We start from the raw sequence: 24,597 nt of genomic DNA on the forward strand, positions 1-24,597 counted from the left end.
TCATTTAAACAAAAATACAGAGAAGAAAGAAAGTTGAACTCTGTTCTTCACCCTGTCTAGGTAGCCAGTCCATCCTGGAGGAAAAGTCATTTTTCTTCTTTCCAGCATCTTTTAAAATTTAAAACACAAAAGCAGGGACAAAGAAGAGATGACACAACTTGGGGAGGGGGTTTACATACAAATCTCAGTTTTGTTTTTTAACAAAGGTACTATGTGGAAGACAGAGAAAAAATCAATAAAAACCCAACTCCCACCCTTTTTATTCATGTGTGGAAGTTGTTCACTAACAAATCCATACTATCAAAACTTCCAAAAACAAACTTTTCTAACTCCTAACTCCTAACATTAAACTTTTATTTCAGCTTCATTAACAAATTAAATCTTTCACAGCACTAGTATCTGCTCATCCTTCTAAATCTCTCTTCACATCCTGTAACTTTCTAATTTATCTCTGAAATAGTTCCTAAAACAGGGCACATCTTGTGCTGCTAAAAAATAAAGATAAACAATACAAACAGCAAATAGGGGGCACCTTGAGTCTGATTCAAAAAAGAAAAACATTTTGTAAGCTTTTGGTGAGTCTGTTTATGTGGAAAACCTGAGTGCATTTCCCAAAAAAAGATTTCTGCTAAAAAAAAATGCATCCACACATAAGAAAATAGCCATTTGTCTGAAATGCTGTAGGGTTTCCTGCCTGGGCAGGGGGTTGGACTAGAAGACCTCCAAGGGTCCCTTCCAACTCTTATTATGTATGTTAACAGCTTCAAAAATACAAAACTAAATGAAACATTTTGAGTCAGCTCAGTGCTTTGAAAACATTTATAAAGGTATAGGTTTAATCAGGCAGTTTAAACCTCAAAAAGTTCCAGAAACAAGAAAAATTAAAAATTAAAATCAAAATCAAAATCGTATGCAGGGTTAAAAATTAAAATCAAAAGTGTTTTCAGGATTGAAATTTAGAATCAAAATTGTTTTCAGGGTTGAAAGGAAAATATATCTGCAGGGCTTTTATGCAGATGAAGAAATTCCAAATCAGTGAAAAGCAAAGCTCCAAAGAGCCTATTTGTCCCTCCCTTCTCAGACAGGCTCAGCAGAGAAAAAAAAATGGAGGGGGGGGTGAATGGTTCTCCCCCTTCGCCCACCCTCTTCCCTGGCACTACAAGGAATGAAGGGGGGGGGTAGTTAAGCCAGCGAGGGCAGAGAAAAAAAGTTAAAAGTAACTCACTGCAAAGACACTCTCATGCATATGAAGAGAAAAAAAATGTCCAAAAGTAACTCACTTGCTTGCAAAAGGAAAAAAAAATTGTTTTTTGTTTTTTTCCCCAAAAGTACCTGGCTGCTTGCATACGGAATTTATGCAGACAGATACACACACAGACACACACATACACACATGCAGAGACAATTTCTCACACATGCACACATTTCTTGCAAATCCAAAAGACAACACAGAAATCTCACACCTTCTCAATGAGTTTTGCACATACACACATTCCATGCAAATCAAGCATCACAATTATCTCTACAATTCTTATGCAGGTCTGAAAATGATCACATACATACATACACAAGCACACACATCATCAAACAACATTTACAGACCTGGGGAACGTTGTCTGAGAAAACTCAGCAGTTTAAATCATGACTGTGATTGTGGATCCTTTTAAGTCATTTTTGATAAGGCAGAAGTCTTGACAAACTGTTTAAGTGACTTCGTGTAAAATAAGGCATTCAAGGATCATGAGCCACTTGGACAAATTTTTCCAGGGGCTCTTGGACTTTCATGGAAATAAGTTCCCAATTTTTCCATATAGTCACTGAGCAAATTCTTTTCCAGATTGTTTCCAAATATAAAGAAGTAATTGAACCAAATCAGTTGCTGAGCACCCATGGGGGAAAGGGAGGGGTGCTCTGGGGGAAGGGAGGCAGGCAGGGGAAAGGAGGCAGTTTTCAAAGCAGAGATGGAAGAAGCAGGTATAGGTTTAACTTCTGGTTCAATATGCTTTGAGAGTTGAAAGCAAGGGGCTGAAGGGACAGCAAGCACAGATTTAATTTCTAGCTCAATATGCTTTGAGAGTTGAAAGCAAGGGGCTGAAGGGACAGCAAGCACAGATTTAATTTCTAGCTCAATATGCTTTGAAGGTTCAGAGAGGGGGGAAAGAGAGGAGGTGGGAAAGGAAGGATAAAGGGTAGTAAGAGCAGCCATGACCACCCTCCATGTGGTTAAGATTTCAGTTGGTGCCCTGGGGTGTTCATAAAGATATTTGCCTAATCGCTCCCAAGAGGAACGACGCAAGGTACCCTCCTGGGGATACGCAGGACAGTGAAGAGTAATATAGAGAAGAAATTGATTAAGAGATTTTTTTAGAAAGAGGATATACAGTGGTGCCATTAATTTTTTGCAAACAGTTAGCCTTCTTCACTAAAGAATAAAGTTCGTCCCTATGAACTGACAAAACTTTGGAAAGTGAGGAGCCCATTACTTACGTGTACGTAGCCTATTCCAGGTGCGAAGTAATAGGAGTGAAGGAAGTGTATCTCTAGACAGAGATCACACCTTGGAGTCAAGAAGAATCCACGGACGAGCTCCCAGTTGTTGCATCGTTGTCATCTAGGGTGGGTCTTCTTCGCTGACTCGTAGGGTCCCCGCAGGGATGCTGTTTGCAAATGGATCAGGCCCTCGCAAGGGTGCGTGTTAGGAACACGGGCTACCTTCCCAATAAAGACTCAGACACCATTGTTCTCTCTGGATGGGGTGAGCCCAGATTGCTCTGAGTGCACACCTTTTATTGAGTAGCAAACAGGGGGTAAAGCATGATTATACAATTGTCACGTAGCAGGTATTGTTATCTTAAGTATCTCTTTCCCCAATTGCCATATTAGGTTATCCCTTTCCCCAATTGCCATATTAGGTCATGTCTTCCTCTTGATTAGTTTAAGTCTTTCTCTTGATTAGGTTAAGTCTTCCTCTTGCTTTGTATGTGTATTGAAAACTGTTGACAGTTGACTCAGTTGTCTGACCAAGGATTTTACAGGGCCGAATTACTGTTCAGATTTTGTACCTCGCAATGCACACTGACTCCACAGGACAGGAATGGTAGGCATGCTTGTGCTCTTATGCATGCCCCTTACAGTCCTCTTAGAAATGGGGTGAGGTCAATAGTAAGACAGTTTTTGGTTGAAGCTTTGGGGATTTTGGGAAGAGACCACACAGTCAGATATTGGAGAGTCTGAGATACTTCGAGAATTCAAAACCCAAGAAATGTCTTTAGTAAGCAAGAGAACTTGTGGGAAGGCATTAGGAAACTCACACCAATTGAGATCCTCTTTCTGCTTAACTGTGGTATTGTGGTTTGCCAGCTTTACTATTTGGTGGAATTAAGAGTTTTTGATATTTCTCTTAAAGAATCTGGTTTTGTTTTGTTTTTGGTTGACATCCTTTCTCCAAAATATCAGTTCACATCTACCTTCCAAGTGGGAATGTTAGAAACTTGAGTTGCTTGCTCGTTTTGCTAGGAGCAAATCTGAGGATGTTGGAGAGGAAAAACATAGCAAAAGCTACTTTTACGAAGGCGACAGACAAGGCAGTTTATTTAATTTGGTAAATAGATCAAGGAATGTCTGTCTCACAAGCTGATCAAAGTGTCTTTACAAAGCTATGCAAGATGAAATTAAACTGCATCAAAGAAATGCATACATGTAGACATATTTAAAAATCTATCAGAAGCATCCCTAAATCACACTCGGAATCGCAGCTATATTCCTGGTGAGATTAATACGCTATTAAGAGTATGGAGTGTGGAGTGGCTACTACTATCAAAAGGATCCTTGTTTGCAGTCATCACTTAAATTTTTCAGCAAAGGAAAAACTAGGGCCTTGGTTGCTAATTTCAACATCAGAGCAACACTTCATTTATAATCTATTACTTATTACTTATTTATTTTAAATGTTTATATGCTCTCCTTCAAACTCAAAGTTTCCTGGGGTAGGTCGTGCCATGTTAATGGCACCAAGTACAATTATGAAAAATTAAATAAAACCTTAAAACACAATAATTAAAGTACATAACCATAAAACAACTATAGCAACCGCCGGCATAGTTAATACGCTTCTAAGCAGCAAATATGCTTAATGGATTAAACATTAATTGATTTAAACATTAATTGATTAAAAGACCTGAGAGAATGAAAACATCTTTACTTGTCTTTTCAACATTATGGAAAGTTTAATTCTGGGGCACCTTACTACAAAGAATACCCCAGGATCAAGGTCTGCCACTGAATAATCTTGTGGCCACTCAGCAGAGCAGAATGCTGTTCCCCACTCGCTTAATAGAATGGAATGGAATGGAATGGAATGGAATTTTTTATTAGCCAAGTGTGATTGGACACACAAGGAATTTGTCTTGGTGCATATATATGCTCTCAGTGTACATAAAAGAAAAGACACATTCATCAAGAATTCTAAGGTACAACACTTAATGATAGTCATAGGGTACAAATAAGCAATCAAGAAACAATCAATATCAATATAAATTGTAAGGATACAAGCAACAAAGTTACAGTCATACAGTCATAAGTGGAAGGAGATGGGTGATGGAAACGATGAGAAGATTAATAGTAGTGCAGACTTGGTGAATAGTTTGACAGTGTTGAGGAAATTATTTGTTTAGCAGATAAACAAATTTTTGTTTGTTTGTTTTGTTTGTTTGTTCGGGGAAAAAACTCTTCTTGTGTCTAGTTGTTCTGGTGTGCAGTGCTCTATAGCGTCATTATGACATCAAGACTTAAAACCCTAATGATCTGGCTCCATTAGGGTTTTAAGTTGAGGACTACCTATACACTAATAACCACTCTGATAAAAATGTTATTTTCATCCCAAACCTTTCTTACCCTTACCTAAATTGTTTTCAATTATGAATTCTATCATCTATATCCATTGCAAATCTATGGCTCCATATCATGTTGATTTTATTATGGTTTTATTTTAATTTAATGTATTATCTCCTGTATTATATTGTCCACATATCTTATATAAAAATAATATTTAATTCTTTTAGGTGGAGACTAAAAAAGTGTTGTTACAGAAAGAAGCAAGAGTGGAGGATTGTAATATATATACATAAAAACAATTGTATTTATGGCATCTAGAGAAGTCGTGCAATTATTGATACACAAATTTAGTTTAAATAATGTAAGCAAATATGTGTGTGTGTGTGTGTTTGTGTGTGTGTGTGTGTGTGTATGTATGTGCGCATATGTATACATAGACATTTGCTGACACTTTATTTAAACTAAACTTGTGTATCAACGATTGCATGACCTCTGTAGATGCCATAAATAAAATTGTTTTTTTAAAAAATATTTTTTACAGTCCTCCACTCTTGCTTCTTGCTGTAACAACATTTTTTAGTCTCCAACTAAAAGAATTAGTTTCACTCAAGTTCAACTTCTAAAAGGCTAATTAGTGGAACATTTAATTACAATTAGGTTAGCCGAATAGGAAGCCAAATAGGAAGTTATTTGTAGCTCTAGATAAAGGCTGGTCATAGTTTCTAATAGCATTTCAGAATCATTAGCTGGCGGTATATAAGATATGAAACAATTATGTCTGAAATTGTTTGAAAACTTCAGACATTGTAATCTATCTTAAGCCCATCTTTCATCTGTTTATCTCTTCGTATGAATTCTGAACAGGTTTTTAAAAAGTACTATTTTCCAACACAAGATAGAGTGCTTCGATTATCATTCCATCCTTTTTAAAAGGTGCAAATATATGCAAATAAATGCATTAACTTTTAACAAAATTAAAAGCTTAGATGGAGAACTCTCTTTCAGCGCTGTGAGTTACCGTAACAAAATAAAGCCTCCCTATTATGAAGGGTAGAGATGTATGGCGGTGAGAGTTGGACCATCAGGAAGGCTGAACGCGAAAGAATTGATGCTTTCAAATTGTGGTGTTGGAGAAGATTCTTGAGAGTCCCTTGGACTGTAAGAAGATCAAATCAGTCAATCCTAAAGGAAAACAATCCTGCCTGTTCTTTGGAAGGACAGTGTTGTGGCCCGCCAGCGGCCAGCAGAGCTGGCAGCAGATTCGGACAGTGAGGAGGTTGGGGAGGAACGTGGGCCAGCCCTGGAGTCTGGGGAAGGCTCGGACGAGGGCTCTGCGTCAGAGGCAGGGAGGGAGCCAGGGCCATCTGCCAGTTATGTGCCGCCTCCGGAATCTGACATCAGTGAGGCAGAAGAACAGTGTGAGCCTGTTCCCAGTGTGCGCACGCACAGAGCTGCCAGGAGGTAAGAACAATTAAGAAAGAAAAGGGTGACTTGGGAGTAAGGCTTGGAAATGATGACCCCTCCCATAAGACATAAAAGAGGAGCAAACGGACGTGAGCCTTTGTAGTAAGCAATTAGTTCATACAGTCAATTCAAGCTCTGAGAAGTCCATTTGACTCTGTGCCCCTTTTGGCCTTGCAAAACTAATTGACAATTAGGTCTCTGGCCGCGTTTCAAGGAAGATAAAGGTGGGTGCTTATCAACATTACCGTGAAAGACTGTGTCAACTCGAGTCGGAATCTTCACAGACTGTTTGTGAATAATTATGGGCTGTGAATCACAGCCATCTCAATAAAAGAGGTTGCTGGGAAAGACTGAAGGCAAAAAGAGAAGAAGACAGCAGAGAATGAGATGATTAGATAATGTCATCAATGCAATGACCATGAATTTGGCCAAGCCCTGGGAGGGAATGGAGGACAAGGGGGCCTGGTGTGCGGTGGTCCATCGGTGTTGTTAAGAGTCAGACATAACTTAGCAACTGAACAACAATAATTCGGAAGTGACACATCTCCAATGAAAACCACTATGTGTTGTAGGACATCTTTAGAACAGATAAGCCTGTGAAGTTGGGTTACATTGACTCTTTGTCTAATGGAACTGGGCTGTAATTTTGGCATAGGACAGTAATGGCTAACCTTTTTGCCGTCGCATGCCAAAAGGGGGGGTTGCTCAGGAGGGGGGGTTGTGCACATGCGTGCAAACACCCATAATTCAATGCCCCCCCCCATGCATGTGCGCACGGCTCCCCTGCGCTCCCCCCGCTTTTGGCATGCAATGGCAAAAAGGTTACCTGTGGGCATGGTTGTTGTGTCTTGCCCGCCCTCAGAGCAGCCGGGGCCTTCTTATCTGCTCCCGAACACAGAGGAATGTATGCCTCCCGGCCCCAGTCCTGGCTCCATGCCCAGACAAACTGCAGAAGAAGGAGCACCTCCCTGCCCCAGCCCTGACTCCATGCCCAGGCAAACGGAGCAGCTAGACCCCTCCCCCTCCTCCACAGCATGTGAGCCTGAGGAGGGTTTATTACCAACAGCTGATTGGAGTGATCCTCGCATCAGAAGATTGGATAGGCGGAGGCAACAGAAGGAAGGGAGGGGCAGGCCTTAATGAGTGCTGAGTCATGGAGCCACACCCCATGGCCTATATAAAGGATCTGCTTTCTGGCAGTCTCTGAGTCAGGCAAAAGTCGAACTTATCTTGCTGAAGTCACTTACTGGTCTCCTGCCTGCTCTGAGGACTTTGCTAGGACTTTGGGCAGAGCTGCAGAGGCAAGCCTGATTCGGATTCCCCTGACCCGGCCGTCAGCGGAGGAGTGGGACACGACAATGGTAGGCCATTTTTTGCCCTCCCCAGGCTCCAGAGACTTTCTTGGAGCCTGGGGAGGGCAAAAAATGGCCTTCCCCACTCCCCTGGAGGCCCTCTGGAGGCCAGAAATGGCTTGTTTCCCAACTTCCGGCGGGCCCAGAAGGCCTGAAAATCAGCTGGCTGGTGCACACCTACGTGCTGGAGCTGTGCTAGGGCAACGCTCGCGTGCCCACAGATACGGTTCTGTGTGCCACTTGTGGCACGTGTGTCATAAACTTGTCATCACGGGCATAGAATCTCTGGAATAATCTGAATAGTGTCATCGATGAAAACTACTAATTTGAAGATGTATCTCAGTTCCCTACTAGCCTGAAGTTAATAGAATGGAATGGAATGGAATGGAATGGAATGGAATAGAATAGAATAGAATAGAATAGAATAGAATAGAATAGAATAGAATAGAATAGAATAGAACTTTTATAGATATATTTATATATCATTTCTTAAAGATAAATTTCTGGAAGCTTTCTTTCATGGTGGATGGATGATTGTGGTCTATGCCAGGGGTCACCAACCTTTCGGACATCAGTGACCACTAAATTCATAATTTTAAATCCTGCAGACCACTAATATGAATTTTTAAAAAGAGAAATAGTATTTAGTGCAATATAAAAAAAATGCAAATAATTTTTCTGGGGACCACCAAAATTTTCTCACGGACCACAAGTCTCTTCATAAACCTTGGATATAGGTCTACAAACTCATCCGCCTTTTGAACCAATGTGTTTCTTTCTGTCTAGGATTCCTGCTAAGCTTCATTCCTTTCTAAGGTGACTTTTGTCCCTGTGATTTATGATTTAACATCTGTAACCAATTAAGGTTATCTGCATGGGGCAGATACTGGAGAGAGAGTCTTAATCTTAGCTACATGGCGATTAAACTTTGGTCAGAGGTGCACCAGGAAAGCCAGAGTACCCTGTGCTCGACCACTGACTTCCATAATTCAAAGTGGCAATTTCGTTATGGCAAAGATCTGACTCTTTAGGGGTTGTATAAAGGCCACCTCCTTCCATATGAACCTGTCTCTTATTTATGACAATGATCAAACCCTGCTATTAGATGAATGAGATAGACTCTTTTCAAGATCTACGTGAAAAAACTCCTTGGCTGGAAAAGGTGTTTAGATAAACAACGCAAACACGTATATATCCCACCCGACATGAAATCATGTGTGATGCTTCATGTCTTTCCATTTTGATGGTAATCTGTGCTCAGATTTTATTGGACGGTACAGTTATTTGCTGATAAATGTCTATATTTTATGGTGATTTATTCTTTATCCCCCCCAAAAAAATAAAAATTATAGAGGATGTTCTTTAATTTATGGGCCAGTCATTCTTTTTTCAGATCGACTTATCTACAGAGATATTATTATGGGGGATAAAACGCTCTGGGACAAAAGCAGGAAGTGAATGATACCAATAGTAATAACAACATCAATAACAGTCTGTATTCAGTCGCTAATTTGTTATTACGACACTCATCTTCAAATATTGAACAAGCATAAATCGGTCCAGGCCTTCTAAGTATAAATCTTGGATGCCGACTGCATTAAACACTCGGCATACATTAACTCAGAATGGAAAACATGTGAGCTTTCTTATTTATTGCTCTTTTTGGGGCTTTGTGAAAGTGCATTCTGCGGCTTAAGACTTCTTGGAACAAATGTTTTTTTTTTTGTACGTGTGAGCAATTTCTGCATCTGGTGCATTCCTGCTCACATTAGTCTCATTTTAGAAGTCATTTTTGAATGGGGTTCAACCCTCTGCTTTCCTGTCTCTTTCCGTTTGGAGGTATGCCACTAAATTAGCACAGAGCATTAATTTCATTGCCGGGTAATTTATTTAGTCAATAAAAAAGGTTGCAGTTGTTTTTTGTAAATTTATTTGCTCTGGCAATCTATCCCTTTATGAAACAGAGCAGAATTTAGCCATTCATGGCAAATAAATAGTTTACTGAATGTTTGGTGCCGATAGTTTTCCATCATGTTGTAAAACTTTGCAGGGCATAAAAAGGTAATAAAATCTAAGATGTGTTGCCCGTTATATGTTTTGTTTTCATAATGGGATAAGTTTACTTGCTCACATGCGCGGAGCAAGACAGATCTAAATCTGATTATGGTAACATAACAATAAGATGTGCAGCATCTGAAGCCAGATATAATTAATTCATTTCCTTTTATAATTGCAGCCTTTCCGTTGTGCACACTGCCATTATTCCTGCAACATATCTGGTTCCCTCAAAAGACATTATAACAGGAAACATCCCAGTGAAGAATATGTTAATGCAGGCTCTGGCGAATTGGCAGCTGAAGCCCTTCTCCAGCAAGGTAACTTGTCTTCCTTTCCATTAACCTATAGTTACTTTTCTCACAGAGAGAATATTTTGCATCATTGATGAATGATGGCTTTCCTTCTCCTTCCCTCTCCATGGAATGACTTTGAGCATCATCGCCAAGAAAGAAAAATGATTTAAGTTGAAATGGATAAATCACATAAATGAGAAGTCTAATATGTGGTTCTTTTTCACTGGGGAAAAAAATAATCCAAGTGTATTTCTGTGTGTCATCTGAAGCATCTGAAAGGAACAACATTCTAATTGGCCATATATAGGTTGGGTTGGGTTGGGTTGGGTTGAGTTGAGTTAGTTGAGTTGGGTTGGGTTGGGTTGGGTTGAGTTAGTTTGGTTGGATCAAGTTGAGTTAAGTTGGGTTGGGTTGGTTGAGTTGGCTAGATTGAATTGGGTTTGGTTTGCTCTGGAATCTCCAAACCTGAACATGAAAATCAGTTTCGATCAATCTTTGGCCTGCAAATTTCACCAGCTTTGATTTCTATTTATTTTTTTATTTATTTAAGAGAATACATATAGTCAGCCACTCAATCTCAGTGGGCATCTTTTAAAAAAACAGTTGAAACAATAAACCCCCGCCCCCATGTCCCTTGTGACAAGAATCAATCAGATTTGATAAATTTTGGGGGGTTGTGCAAAACTTTGGAGAGACATTTTGCTTCAGTTGTCCCTTCAACAAAGCACTATCTATCTGTTCAAAATGGAGTGGTACTTGGCCTTTCAACACTTCAATAGAGTCACAAGTCCTTTTTAAGCAACTTCTTCCCTGGCTTTCAACTGACTACTTCAAGGAGCAGAGGTCATTTCTATCGAAGTGAAGTGCCCTTTCTAAAATGGGTCTGATTGTGTAAGCCTGACATAGGATTCATTACAAGAATTACTGACCAGGTCCTTACGAATGTGACCTGGAATTAGAATCCTGGTTAGTTGCTCTTTTGGTGAAGCTCCTTGTGGTATATTCATTTCAAATTTCATTCCAAAACAGATTTTTTTTTTATTTGCATTTATATCCCGCCCTTCTCTGAAGACTCAGGGCGGCTTACACTATGTTAGCAATAGTCTTCATCCTATTTGTATATTTATATACAAAGTCAACTTATTGCCCCCAACAATCTGGGTCCTCATTTTACCTACCTTATAAAGGATGGAAGGCTGAGTCAACCTTGGGCCTGGTGGGACTAGAACCTGCAGTAATTGCAGGCAGCTGTGTTAATAACAGACTGTCTTACCAGTCTGAGCCACAGAGGCCCTGATTTATTTCCTAGAGATGTAAAATTAGCTGAACCTTCTTCCAAAGAGTGAACTGAGCACCAGAAGGTTAGCTAGACAGATGGCAGATTAAAAAGAAATTCTTCTTCTCCTTCTTCTTCTCCTTCTCCTTCTCCTTCTCCATCTCCTTCTTCTTCTCCTTCTTCTTCTTCTTCTTCTTCTTCTTCTTCTTCTTCTTCTTCTTCTTCTTCTTCTTCTTCTTCTTCTTCTTCTTCTTCTTCTTCTTCTTCTGACATCAAAATAATTTTTTTTTTTTTAAGGATTTGGAGAGCAGTAAAATATTCAAATGTAATTTCTCAAGAGATTGTCTTTCATCCCTTAGCAGATACTGTGCTGTTGTTCAGTCTGGCAATCTGGCTGTACAATCAAATATTTTGCGGGGCATGAAACAGATTTAAAAAATTCAGGACATCACAAAACGATGTAACATTCCTGCCAGTGCGGAAATAAAGGTCCCCAATTTAGATTGTAGTGTCTTTTTAAAAAAACGCCGGGCCGGTTGAGTGAAATGACTTTTCTTATTTTATTTCTGATTGTTTCCACGTTATCTTTCAACGTTGAATGATGTTATGTAAAACTCTCTTGCCCCATTTCAAAGCAGCTTTGGGAGGATTTAAAATTTCCCCCGTTTTGTTACACTAGAATAGATGCCAGCATAATGCAAGGCTGCTCTTGAGTAATGAATAAAACATAACTTTCCCAAGCATGACATTTTAAAGCATTGCCAAATTATTCTTTTTCTTTACTGGCTTTTTTTTTTCCTGCTCCCCACAGAATTTATGTCTATAAGAAGCATGAATCTGTGTTTCGGCAGCATGGAAACGGTGGCACGAGACAAATGCGTTAAGGAATTTGCATTGAGTTCTCTTTCTAATGTCAAGGAAATTTGAGCAAGACGGACTAGCATAAAATGTATGGGAGGCTATTTAGAGTCCTAACTGTGTTGAGAATAACAAGAGTTTATGATGAGTTAATAAAATAATAATAATAATAATAATAACAATAACAACAACAACAGAGTTGGAAGGGACCTTGGAGGTCTTCTAGTCCAACCCCCTGCCCAGGCAGGAAACCCTACACCATTTCAGACAAAAGGTTATCCAACATTTTCTTTAAAAATTCCAGTGTTGGAGCATTCACAACTTCTGGAGGCAAGTTGTTCCACTGATTAATTGTTCTAACTGTCAGGAAATTTCTCCTTAGTTCTAAATTTCTTCTCTCCTTGATTAATAACATAATAACATAATAACAGAGTTGGAAGGGACCTTGGAGGTCTTCTAGTCCAACCCCCTTCCCAGGCAGGAAACCCTACACCTTTTCATTTCAATGAAATGAATGGGTGGATTAGTTTCCACCCATTGCTTCTTGTCCTGCCTTCAGGTGCTTTGGAGAATAGCTTGACTTCTTCTTCTTTGTGGCAGCCCCTGAGATATTGGAACACTGCTATCATGTCTCCCCTAGTCCTTCTTTTTATTAAACTAGACATACCGAGTTCCTGCAACCGTTCTTCATATATCTTAGCCTCCAGTCCCCTAATCATCTTTGTTGCTCTTCTCTGCACTCTTTCTAGAATCTCCACATCTTTTTTATATCGTGGCGACTAAAACTGAATACAATATTCCAAGTGTGGCCTTACCAAGGCATTATAAAGTGGCACTAACACTTCACGTGATCTTGATTCTATCCCTCTGTTTATCCAGCCTAGAATTGTGTTGGCTTTTAATAGATGGATATGTTTATCACAGTATGTGCTAGGAAAGGAAGTTGCTCAGGAATATGAAGTACATACAGATAGTCCTCAACTTATAACCATTCGTTTAGTGGGCGTTCGAAGTTACAACAGCACTGAAAAAGGGACATATGACCATTTTTCACTCTTACGACCGTTGCACCATGCTTGTAGTCACATGATCAAAATTCAGATGGTTAGCAACTGGCAACTGAATTTTGATCATGTTTGCAATGTCCTAGGGTCAGGTGGTCCCCTTTTGTGACGTTCTGACAAGCAAAATTTAACATGACCACCACAATGACTTAACAGCTGTGGCTGGAAAGGTTGTACAATGAGGCAAAACTTACTTAATAACTGCCTTGCTTTGGGCTCCATTGCAGTCATAAATTGAGGGCTACCTGTCCATGATCCATCTTGAGATTTGGTTATAGGTGGAGGAGGGGCTTTATCGATTCTGCCCTACTTGAAAGATACATCATGTACCAACAAACAGTTGGCATTTTTTGATTAATCCAGAGATTTTAGAAGTTTGGTTGAATGGGATATCATGGCAGATATATAGCGATAGCAATAGCAGTTAGACTTATATACCCCTTCACAGTGCTTTTACAGCCCCCTCTAAGCGGTTTACAGAGTCAGCATCTTGCCCTCAACAGTTTGGTTCCTGGTTTTACCGACCTCAGAAGGATGGAAGGCTGAGTCAACCTTGAGCCTGGTGAGATTTGAACTGCTAAATTGCAGGCAGCCAGCAGTCAGGAGAAGTAGCCTGCAGTACTGCACTCTAACCACTGCACCACCATTGATTTGTATCAATGGATATAAATAATGCCATCTTTTTTTGGAACCCCTTTGAAACAGGGGTCTGCAACCTTAAACACTCAAAGAGCCATTTGGACCCATTTCCCACAGAAAACAAAACACCAGGCGCCACAAAACCTAGGTGGGTGTGGCCAACATGATGTCACTCACTCCCACCAAGTCACATGACACCCCCCCAGCCACGCCTACCCGGGTTTTGTGGCTCCTGGTGTTTTCTTTTCTATGGAAACAGGTCTCTCTCTCCCTCTCATCTCTCTCTCTCTCTCTCCCTCTCTTCCTCTCCCTCCCTCTCTCATCTCTCTTTCTCCCTCTCCCTCTCTCAATCATCTCTCTCTCTATCTCCCTCTCTCTTTCTTTCTCTCTCTCTCTCTCATTTCTCTCTTTCTCTCCCTCTCTTACCTCCCTCATCTCTTTCTTTCTCCCCCTCTCATCTCTCTCTCTCTTTCTCCCTCTCCCTTTCTCCCTCCCTCCCTCTCTCCCTCTTTCATCTCTCTCTTTCTCTCTCTTCTCCCTCTCCCATTTGTTTCCTCTCTTTTCCTTCTCTCTCATTCTTTCCCTCCAGCTCTCTCTCATTTCTCTCTCTCTCCCCCTTCTCTCTCTCTCGTTACTTTGTTTTTCCTCTCTCTCATTCTCTCCCTCCATCATTTTCTCATTTCTCCCTTCCTTCCTTCCTTCCTTCCTTCTTTCCTCCCTCCCTCCCTTTCTCTCTCTCTCCCTTTCTCCCTATCTTCCTCCCTCCCTTTCTCTCCCTTCCTCCCTCCACTTCTCTCCCTCCCTCCCCCCTCCCTTCTTCTCTTTCTCTCTCTCCCTTCCTTCCTCCCTCCCTCTGTCCCTTTCTTTCCCTCCCTCCCTTCCTCCCTCCCTCCCTTCTCTCTTTTTCTTGCTGACACCCGCCCTATACCATTTCAGATAAATAGTTATCCAACTATTCATTCCAACCCTCCTAGGATTCAGGAAAGCCACCCAACCCTGGTTGTTTCAGCAGGCCTTCGGGTGGACGTGTGTTAAAGCTGTTTCCTTTTACAATAGAACGCTTCTTTAATTTCATTTTAATCACTCCACATTGTGGATGCTGCTCTTCATTATGCTGCTTACTAACACCGTTCCTACTAACACCGTTCTTTTTTTTTAATCTTAGTATGGATGCTTCTTACTCAGAGTCAGCACCAACTGAAGCAGCGCTAAAAGTCCAGGAAAATAAAAATATTGTAAATAAAAATGGCATACCTATACAGGTATTCCTTGACTTATGACCGTAATGGAGTGCACAATTTCAATCATAAATTATGACGGTCGGTAGATGGGTCACCATGTGACCACACCAGCTTTTACGACCGGTTCTTTTTGCTGCGGTGCTTAAGCAAACACTGTGTTTGTCATGTAAAATCATATTCACTAGGCAACTTTTTTGTTGTTGTTGTTGCCAGAAACTGGAAGTAAAAGCTGGTTTCCAGAAAAAGAAAAAAAAAAGTCATCCATCTCAGTCACGTGACTATGGGATGCAGGCTGCAAACAGCCATAAATGCAGGCTAGTTGTCAAATGCCCAAATGACCACAGAAAGGAGGCCGGCCATCAAAACTTTGAATCCAGATCGTAAGCAGCTTTTTCAGAGTCCCTTACAACTTTCAAACAGTCACTAAGCAGCCGGTCGTAAGTCGAGAACTACCTCTGTTCATTTTGGCCAAATATGTGTGTCCAATCTCACTTGGCCAATAAAAAATTCTATTCTATTCTATTCTATATGTTATATGAACCCAAAATACTGTGGTTTGTCTGAACCGGTAGCTTTTATTACTATCGGTTCGGTCGAACCGTTCCGAACCGATAGCATTTCCCCCCTGGCATTTCACTTCTCATCCCAGAAGCTTCTCCAGTTCAGTTTGCACCTTTGGGATAAATCAATGTTCCTTGATTATCAATATTTACATTTTGAGGGGAGGGAAGGAATGTATATTTTGCTGTATATCTCTTATGTCGTGTGCCAATGGTGGTTTACTGGTAAGCAACAGTTGTTTTTAGAAGCTAATTTTTAAATGAAAAAGGAACACATTTTGATAGTAGATAGATAGATAGAATTTTTTATAGATAGATAGAATTTTATTGGCCAAGTGTGATTGGACACACAAGGAATTTGTCTTGGTGCATATGCTCTCAGTGTACATAAAAGAAAAGATACGTTCATCAAGGTACAACATTTACAACACAATTGATGATCAATATATCAATATAAATCATAAGGATTGCCAGCAACAAGTTATAGTCATACAGTCATAAGTGGAAAGAGATTGATGATGGGAGCTATGAAACGATTAATAGTAGTGCAGATTCAGTAAATAGTCTGACAGTGTTGAGGGAATTATTTGTTTAGCAGAGTGATGGCCTTCGGGAAAAAACTGTTCTTGTGTCTAGTTGTTCTGGTGTGCAGTGCTCTATAGCGTCGTTTTGAGGGTAGGAGTTGAAACAGTTTATGTCCAGGATGCGAGGGATCTGCAAATATTTTCACGGCCCTCTTCTTGATTCGTGCAGTATACAGGTCCTCAATGGAAGGCAAGTTGGTAGCAATTATTTTTCTGCAGTTCTAATTATCCTCTGAAGTCTGTGTTTTTCTTGTTGGGTTGCAGAACCGAACCAGACAGTTATAGAGGTGCAAATGACAGACTCAATAATTCCTCTGTAGAATTGGATCAGCAGCTCCTTGGGCAGTTTGAGCTTACTGAGTTGGCGCAGAAAGAACATTCTTTGTTGTCCTTTTTAATGATGTTTTGATGTTAGCTGTCCATTTGAGATCTTGCGATATGATAGAACCCAGAAATTTGAAGGTTTCTACTGTTGATACTGTGTTGTCAAGTATTGTGAGAGGTGGAAGTATGGAAGGGTTTTCCTAAAGTCTACCACCATTTCTACGGTTTTGAGTGTGTTCAGTTCCAGATTGTTTTGGTTGCACCACAAGGCTAGTCGTTCGACCTCTCGTCTATATCGGATTCGTCATTGTCTCGAATGAGACCAATCACTGTTGTGTCATCTGCGAACTTCAGTAGCTTAACAAATGGATCATTGGAGATGCAGTCATTGGTATACAGAGAGAAGAGAAGTGGGAGAGCACACAGCCTTGGGGGCCCTGTGCTAATTGTACAGGTATTTGATGTGATCTTGCTTAGCTTCACCTGCTGCTTCCTGTTTGTTAGGAAGCTTGTGATCCACTTACAAGTCTGTTCCGGTACCTGTAGCTGGTTTAGCTTAGTTAGAAGAATGTCTGGAATGATGGTATTGAATGCTGAACTAAAGTCTACAAAAGGACCCTTGCATAGGTCTTTGGAGACTCAAGATGTTGTAGAATGTAGTGCAGAGCCATATTAACAGCATCATCTGTTGATCTATTTGCTCGGTATGCAAATTGCAAGGGGTCTAAGAGCGGATTCGTGATGGTTTTCAGGTAGGAAAGCACTAGCCTTTCAAAGGTTTTCATGACTACAGATGTTAGAGCAACTGGTCTGTAGTCATTCAGTTCCTTGATGGTGGGCTTCTTGGCACTGGGATGATGGTAGGCGTTTGAAGCAAGAAGGAACATAGCACATCTCTAGTGATTTATTGAAAATATGGGTGAAGATGGGGCCAATTGGTCAGCACAGACTTTTAAGCAAGAAGGAGTTATCTTGTCTGGGCCTGGAGCTTTTCCTGGCTTTTGTCTGTGAAATAGGTCCTGCACTTCCTTTTCTGTGATCACTAGGGGTTGTGAACCCAATGAAATGGGGTCAGTTGTAGGAGGCTTGGCTGTTGTTGGTGTGTCTGAGATGGGGTTGTGGAGATAGGTGGCTGTAGTTTCCTTTCAAACCTGCAGTAAAACTCATTCAGGTCATCTGCCAGTTGTTGATTACCTTCAGCCTGGGAAGGAGGTTTGCCATAGCCGGTGATATTTTTAAGAGTTTTCCACATGTTTGCTGGTTCATTTGCTGAAAATTGATTCTTTAGCTTTTCAGAGTAGCTTCTTTTGCTGCTCTTATCTCCTTGTTAGTGCATTTCTGGCCTGATTGTACAGCATTTTATCACCTTTTCTGTAGGCTTCCTCTTTGGAATGTCGTAGCTGCTTAAGTTTAGGTGTAAACCAAGGTTTGTTATTACTGTGTATTCGCAAGTTCCTTGTAGGTACACATAGGTCTTCACAGAAGCTGACATATGATGTTACAGTATCTGTGAGTTCATCCAGGTCTGCAGAGGTATCTTTAAAAATATTCCAATCAGTGCAGTCAAAACATGCCTGTAGCTTTAATTCTGATTCCTCCGTCCAGGTTTTCACTGATTTAATTATTGGTTTTATGGCTTTAAGTCTTTGCCTGTAAGCAGGTACAAGGTGAATCATGCAATGATCAGAGTGTCCTACAGCTGCACGTGGTAAAGACCGATAGGCATCTTTTAGTGTTGTGTAGCAGTGGTCTAGAGTATTCTTGCCTCTGGTGGGACAATTGACATGCTGAAAGTATTTTGGTAGAGATTTGATAAACTGAGGCAGGGCGTGCCAGTCTCTATAAAAATCTCCCAACCTGCTTTCACCTTGCCTCTAAAAAACCCCACTATAGTAGTATAATATTGTTGGCAAATGTATAGCTAGGCTTGTATATTGAAACGCAAACCGCTTTAAGTGTGAACCACTCCATGTAAGCACACTAATGAACTCTCTTGGGTTTCCAGCTACAGATAAAGGCATATTCTCCACTAATCGCAAAAGGCATAAATACTCCATGACTCAGCATTCCTGGGCCTGCCCCACCCCTGCTTCTGTTGTTCCCTCCTCTCCTGCCTACGAAACATAGGGTCCAGCCAGGCCTGATTGCCATCAGCTGGGTCTGGAGGCGTGGCCTGGGGGGGGGGGAAGAGTCAGGGGACAGAGGCCTCGTTATCTTTTCCACCTGGCCTGCCTCTGGCTCCTGGAGCTGAGCCAGGGAAGCCGGTGCTCTCGAGGTAAGTCCTGACGGCCCTTCCCCCTCACTTTCCAAGTCACTTTCTGGCAGCAGGCCCGGCTCGGGGGGTGCAGACACAACATTGTGGCCACTTTCACTCTCTCCTCTTCCCAGATTCAAACTGTCCAGGAGTTTGTAAAACAAAGTTGTGTTTCCTGGAGCTCTCCCTGCATTAATCCTCGGAATATATTTTCCAGTCCATCCTGCAAAAATATAAATGAAATCATTTCCAAAAGACCTTTTTTTTCCCCCCAAGGCTCTGGGGTGGCAGAAAATGGGGCTGTCTCGCTGTTTCAGAAATGGGAAATCCTTCCATTTTATGTGTCAGAAGCAGATAAGGTATGCCATTCAATGACCTTTTGCCTCTATATTGCCACGGCAGTTAATGAATTGGAGAGAAATTAATTTTCCTTAGCTGTGGTGTCAATTAACCGCCCTACCGAATATGCCACTGGCTCAATGGCAGACTTTCACTTGTTGCTCCTTAATTAAAGTCAGAGTGACAAAGGTGGCTATTTTAATTAACTGACTGTTATTGTTGCAGTAATTTTAATTTAAAAGAAAAGAAGGGAAAGTCTCCGTTCTAATTGAGTTTTTATTAAAGAGGGGAATATGGAATGAATATTTCAGTTCAGGTTTTTGTAACTGGTAATGCCTTTGTCCTGTACCAAGACCCGTGCGCTGTGGCAGATAAAGGCAGATAAAGGCATTTAACTTAAAATAAAATCAGGGAGGTGCCTCGTCTAACAGGCTTAATAGTGGTGGCGCTGGAGTAGTGCTGGAGGTCTTAGAACAGGTGTTCGGTCTCCGTCCTCACTTTGGAGTAACGAGCTGGCCTACAGCCAGTGGTTACAGGGCTCCTATCAGTCCTGGCCAAGAAAACGCAGCTGCCTGCCAAAATGTTCAAACAGATTAAAACTTCAGCTCACTTCGATACAGGTTAGCTAATTTGCTTCCCGTAGAAGTGAGAGCAGTCCCAAAGCTCCTTATATATCCTGTGGGGTGGAGCTCCTGCCCCACCCTTCCCTTTGATGACGCCGTCTCTCTAATCTTCTGAAGCGCGGGTCGGTCCAGGCTTGATTAGTATGGTTATCAGCTGCGTCTGTAGGCATAGCCTGAGGAAGGGAGGAATCAGGGGATGTCGGCCTCATTACGTCCTCTGACTAGCCTGGTTCTGGCTCCTGGAGCCGGGCCAAAGGAATCGGTGCTTCTGAGGTAAGCCTTACCAGCCCTTCCCCCTCACTCTCAGAGTCACTTTCGGGCATGGGGCCAGATTTGGGGGCTGGAGCCACAACAACAGGGGTCTGGAGGCTGTGGAGTCTGCACCTCACTCCCTGATGGCCCTGGCCTCATCTCAGCCTCATTGCTATCTGACTCCGTTGCAGGCTGCTGGTGGACCACAACAACCTGGCTGCTCGCTATTTGCTGCAAGGACGTGTCAGAGTTTGCAGCAGCAATCACATCCAGAAAACACACACAAGTAACTGATTCAGCAGGATTCAATAACTTCTCTTTATATATAACATAACATATCAGGTAAATATAGAATACCAAAAGCAGGTTTTCCAACATGGTAGTAAATACAAGCAAAACACAAGCAGAGGAGAGGAGTTTCAGTTTCCGTTTTGAGCAACAGACTAGTTTAGAGCTCAGCATGGACTCAGCGCTGCAGAGCTCAGCCATGCCCAGGCTCCAAACTGTCTCCTTGTTCCTCACACAGCAAATACTGTTTCAGTTTCCAAACATCCCTCAAAACTCTCACACACTGACAGGACGCTAGCCAGATGAATACTGATGGATGCTGGTAGGCAGAGGCAGATATTTTTTTTTTCTTATTTTCCTTTCCAAATACTAACGTGCGTCTTATACTCCGGAGCATCTTATATATGGTATATTTTTGGCATATTCATACAGGAAGCAGTATTCATCCGGAATATAGATACACAATCATCAATTTGCTACCGTTTGCCAAAAAAAACCCTTTCGTGAAATGGCACAAGGCTATATCATATGGGGAAGAGAAAAATACCAAACCTGTGAAAAGGTTAGCAGGTTAAGCCAGGTTAAAAACTAATAGAAAAATAAACTTTATTTGTATCCCGGTAGGTTTATAGTACGTTTTTATTATTTAATATCTCTAAATATGCACTCTCTCTTTTTGTTGTTGTTTTTCTTCCCTCCCAGGTGGCATCAAATGTCCTGTGTGCAACTTTGTGTACAGCACAAAATGGGAATTCAACAGGCACCTCAAAAACAAACACGGACTTAAAATAATGGAGCAGGACGCGGAGGTAAATGCAAGCAGCCGCAGCTGTCCTAAAATATTGCCTTTTCCCTGAAATGTGATGGGGAATCGAGGAAAAAAATTGGAGTAACAAACATTCTCCTATAAAACTTAAAAAGAAATATCCTGTTTCTCTCTCTTTTTATGCAGGCAGGGGTATCGAGTGCAAGCGAATTGTTCAATGTCATTTATTTCTTTAGAATGAAGCCTCATATGAGGCTGAAATTATATATAAGGAATTGGTGGCCATAGCAACAACGTGTGGCTAAATTCTATCACAACTCCCAACATCAGCCCAGGCGTTTCTCTTTTCAAGCTGAAACCTGAGCCAGAAATATATATATATATATATATATATATATATATATATATATATACATATATATATATATATATACATATACATATACATATACATATACATACATACATACATACATATATATGTAGGTCTTTGGTTATTCGGGTTTTCTCCCGCGTAAAATTGGAAGTGTCTTGGCGACGTTTCAACGAAGTCTCATTCGTCATCTTCAGGCTTCAGCTTCGTGCTTCTGGGAGCAATGTGTGATCGCAATGAAGATGACGAATGAGACTTCGTCGAAATGTCGCCAAGACATTTCCAATTTTACACGGGAGAAAACCCGAATAACCAAAGACCTACATACAAACACCCGCGAAAACCTCAGAAAACATATATACATATACATATACATATACATACACACACACACACACACACACACATACACACACATATAAAGGCCATGTATTTTTTCATCTGAAGAAGGCAGACTTTGTTGGGACACTCAATTCAGATTGGATTTCGATACAGATAATACAGATTTCTTTTCTTCTTTCTTTACTTTTCTTTCTATCTTTTTCCTTCCTACCTTCCTTCCTTACATACATTTTTCCTTCCTTCCTTCCTTCCTTCCTTTCCTTCCTTTTCTTACTTTTCTTTCTATCTCCTTCCTTCTTTCTTTCTTTCTTTCTTTCTTTCTTTCTTTCTTTCTTTCCTTCCTTCCTTCCTTCCTTCCTTCCTTCCTTCCTTCCTTCCTTCCTTTATTTTTATTTATTTATTATTCAAATTTCTATACCGCCCTATCTCCCGAAGGACTCAGGGCGGTTTACAGCCTTATAAAACATAAAATATAAAATAAATACATGTTAAAACGACATTTAAAAAACTTATTCCATTAGGCCAAATTTAAAACTATAGTTAAAAGTACAAAACCCCATTTAAAATTAATTTTAAAATTAAACCCTAGGCCAGGCCTTCCTTTCTTCCTTTTTTCCTTCCTTCCTTCCTTCCATCTATCCATCCATCCTTCCATCTATTCTTCCCTCATATCTTCCAGCAGTCACTGAGCAACCAGTTGTAAGTCAAGGACTACCTTTAAAAATATTAAAAACAACAGAAACCTGGTGCCCAGTCAAACTTCTGATTTGCATTTATCTAAGCTTCTCTAAGCGCTTGGGGGAGAAAACTGAGTCTTCAAAGTTTTACAGAAGGCTAAAAAGGTTGGAGGCCTCCCAAACTTCAGGTGGCAAGGTGTTCCATAGGGCAGGGGCTGCCACAAAAAAGGCACCCTTCTTAGCTCAGGCGGCAATGTTTAAGGTAGGGATGGACCACTATAGCCCCTTTATGACCTGTGGACTGCAACTCTCAGAATTCCTGAGCCAGCCTTGCTTCAGGAATTCTGGGAGTTGAAATCCACAGGTTATAAAAGGGCCATAATTGCCCATCCTTGGTTTAAGGGAAAGGGGCAAGGAGCAATAGTATTCTTGGGGTTTTTTTCCCTCTTTCGTTTAGAATTTTGATGATTTTTTTTAACCTGTAGTCAATATGGGAAGTAAGGTATACATCCTTTAAAAGGTAGGGAATAATAGCATAAAATCTTTTGGTTAGTTCTGCTCCTCTTAAGTTCTCCTTGGCAGAATGTCCCTTTTAATCCATTACGTTCCATTCAATATATTCACCCATATAAGTTCCATTCGTAGTTGGAGTTGACCCAAATGCAGAACATTATTTTTTACTTGCAATGCTTAGGTGTGTTGCTGATTCTCAGCGTTGTTGTGTAGAGATCAGCACTATACAAAGGAATTGATGGGAAGTTTCTTCCAAAGTTAGACCTTCAAGCTTTATTTGAGTAGCACTAACATTTATTTATTTATTTATTTATTTATTTATTTCGATTTTTATACCGCCCTTCTCCCAAAGGACTCAGGGCGGTGTACAGCCAAGTAAAATTCAATATATAAACATTAAGAGAAATTAAAAAGCATATTATAATGTGGCCGAAATTTTAAAACAATTTAAAATCTTAAAATATAAATTTAGACTTATATACTGCTTCATAGTGCTTTACAGCCCCTCTGTAAACGGTTTACAGAGTCAGCCTATTGCCCCCAACAATCAGAGTCCTCATTTTACCCACTTGGAAGGCTGAGTCAGCCTTGAGCCTGGTGAGATTCGATCTGCCAAACTGCTGGCAGCCGGTAACCAGCAAAAGTAGCCTGCAGTACTGCACTCTAACCACTGCGCCACCGTAGCTATTATACTGAGGATAAAGATAGAATGGAAGTAAGAAATGCATTTATATCCAAACTCAATGCACAAGTTACTGTAGCTACAGCTAGTCCTTGACTTACAATTATATGTGTAACAAGCGTTCAACCTTACAATGGCATGCAAAAAGTTCTTATATTTATCACCGGCTGTCGTGTCCCACTCCTCCGCTGACGGCCGGGTCAGGGAAATCCGAATCAGGCTTGCCTCTGCAGCTCTGCCCAAAGTCCTAGCAAAGTCCTCAGAGCAGGCAGGAGACCAGTAAGTGACTTCAGCAAGATAAGTTCGACTTTGCCTGACTCAGAGACTGCCAGAAAGCAGATCCTTTATATAGGCCATGGGGTGTGGCTCCATGACTCAGCACTCATTAAGGCCTGCCCCTCCCTTCCCTCTGTTGCCTCCGCCTCTCCAATCTTCTGATGCGAGGATTACTCCAATCAGCTGTTGGGAATAAACCCTCCTCAGGCTCACATGCTGTGGAGGAGGGGGAGGGGTCTAGCTGCTCCGTTTGCCTGGGCATGGAGTCAGGGCTGGGGCCGGGAGGTGCTGCTTCTTCTGCAGTTTGTGTGGGCATGGAGCCAGGACTGGGACCGGGAGGCATACATTCCTCAGTGTTCGGGAGCAGATAAGAAGGCCCCGGCTGCTCTGAGGGTGGGCAAGACACAACACCGGCCTTTGCACTTATGACTGTCTCAAGATTCCCAAAGTCACGTGATCAAAATTTGGTCATTTGGCAACCTGCATGCATTTATGACCGTTACTGTGTGCCGGGATCATCTAATCACCCTTTGCAACCTTTTGAAAAGGAAAGTCAATGCGGAAGGTGGATTCACTTTACGACCATGTCATTAACTTAAACAGCCAGCTGGCTTCCAACAAGCAGAGTCAATGGGGGAGAGCTGGATTCGCTTCACAACTGTAGTG

At 41.2% G+C, this 24,597-nt stretch overlaps 1 protein-coding gene across 2 annotated transcripts in view; it reads left to right on the forward strand.

Annotated features, from left to right (window-relative positions):
* Positions 1–24,597, forward strand: part of ZFAT (zinc finger and AT-hook domain containing) — a 210,901-nt gene that overhangs the window by 144,830 nt on the left and 41,474 nt on the right. For both annotated transcript variants that reach the window (XM_058175106.1, XM_058175105.1), the window contains exons 12-13: positions 9,886–10,024; positions 21,005–21,111. In XM_058175106.1, coding sequence (XP_058031089.1) covers positions 9,886–10,024; positions 21,005–21,111 — 246 coding nt within the window. The remainder of the gene's footprint in view (positions 1–9,885; positions 10,025–21,004; positions 21,112–24,597) is intronic.

The sequence above is a fragment of the Ahaetulla prasina genome, chromosome 3 (genome assembly GCF_028640845.1).
Source record: "Ahaetulla prasina isolate Xishuangbanna chromosome 3, ASM2864084v1, whole genome shotgun sequence".
NCBI lineage: Eukaryota > Metazoa > Chordata > Lepidosauria > Squamata > Colubridae > Ahaetulla > Ahaetulla prasina.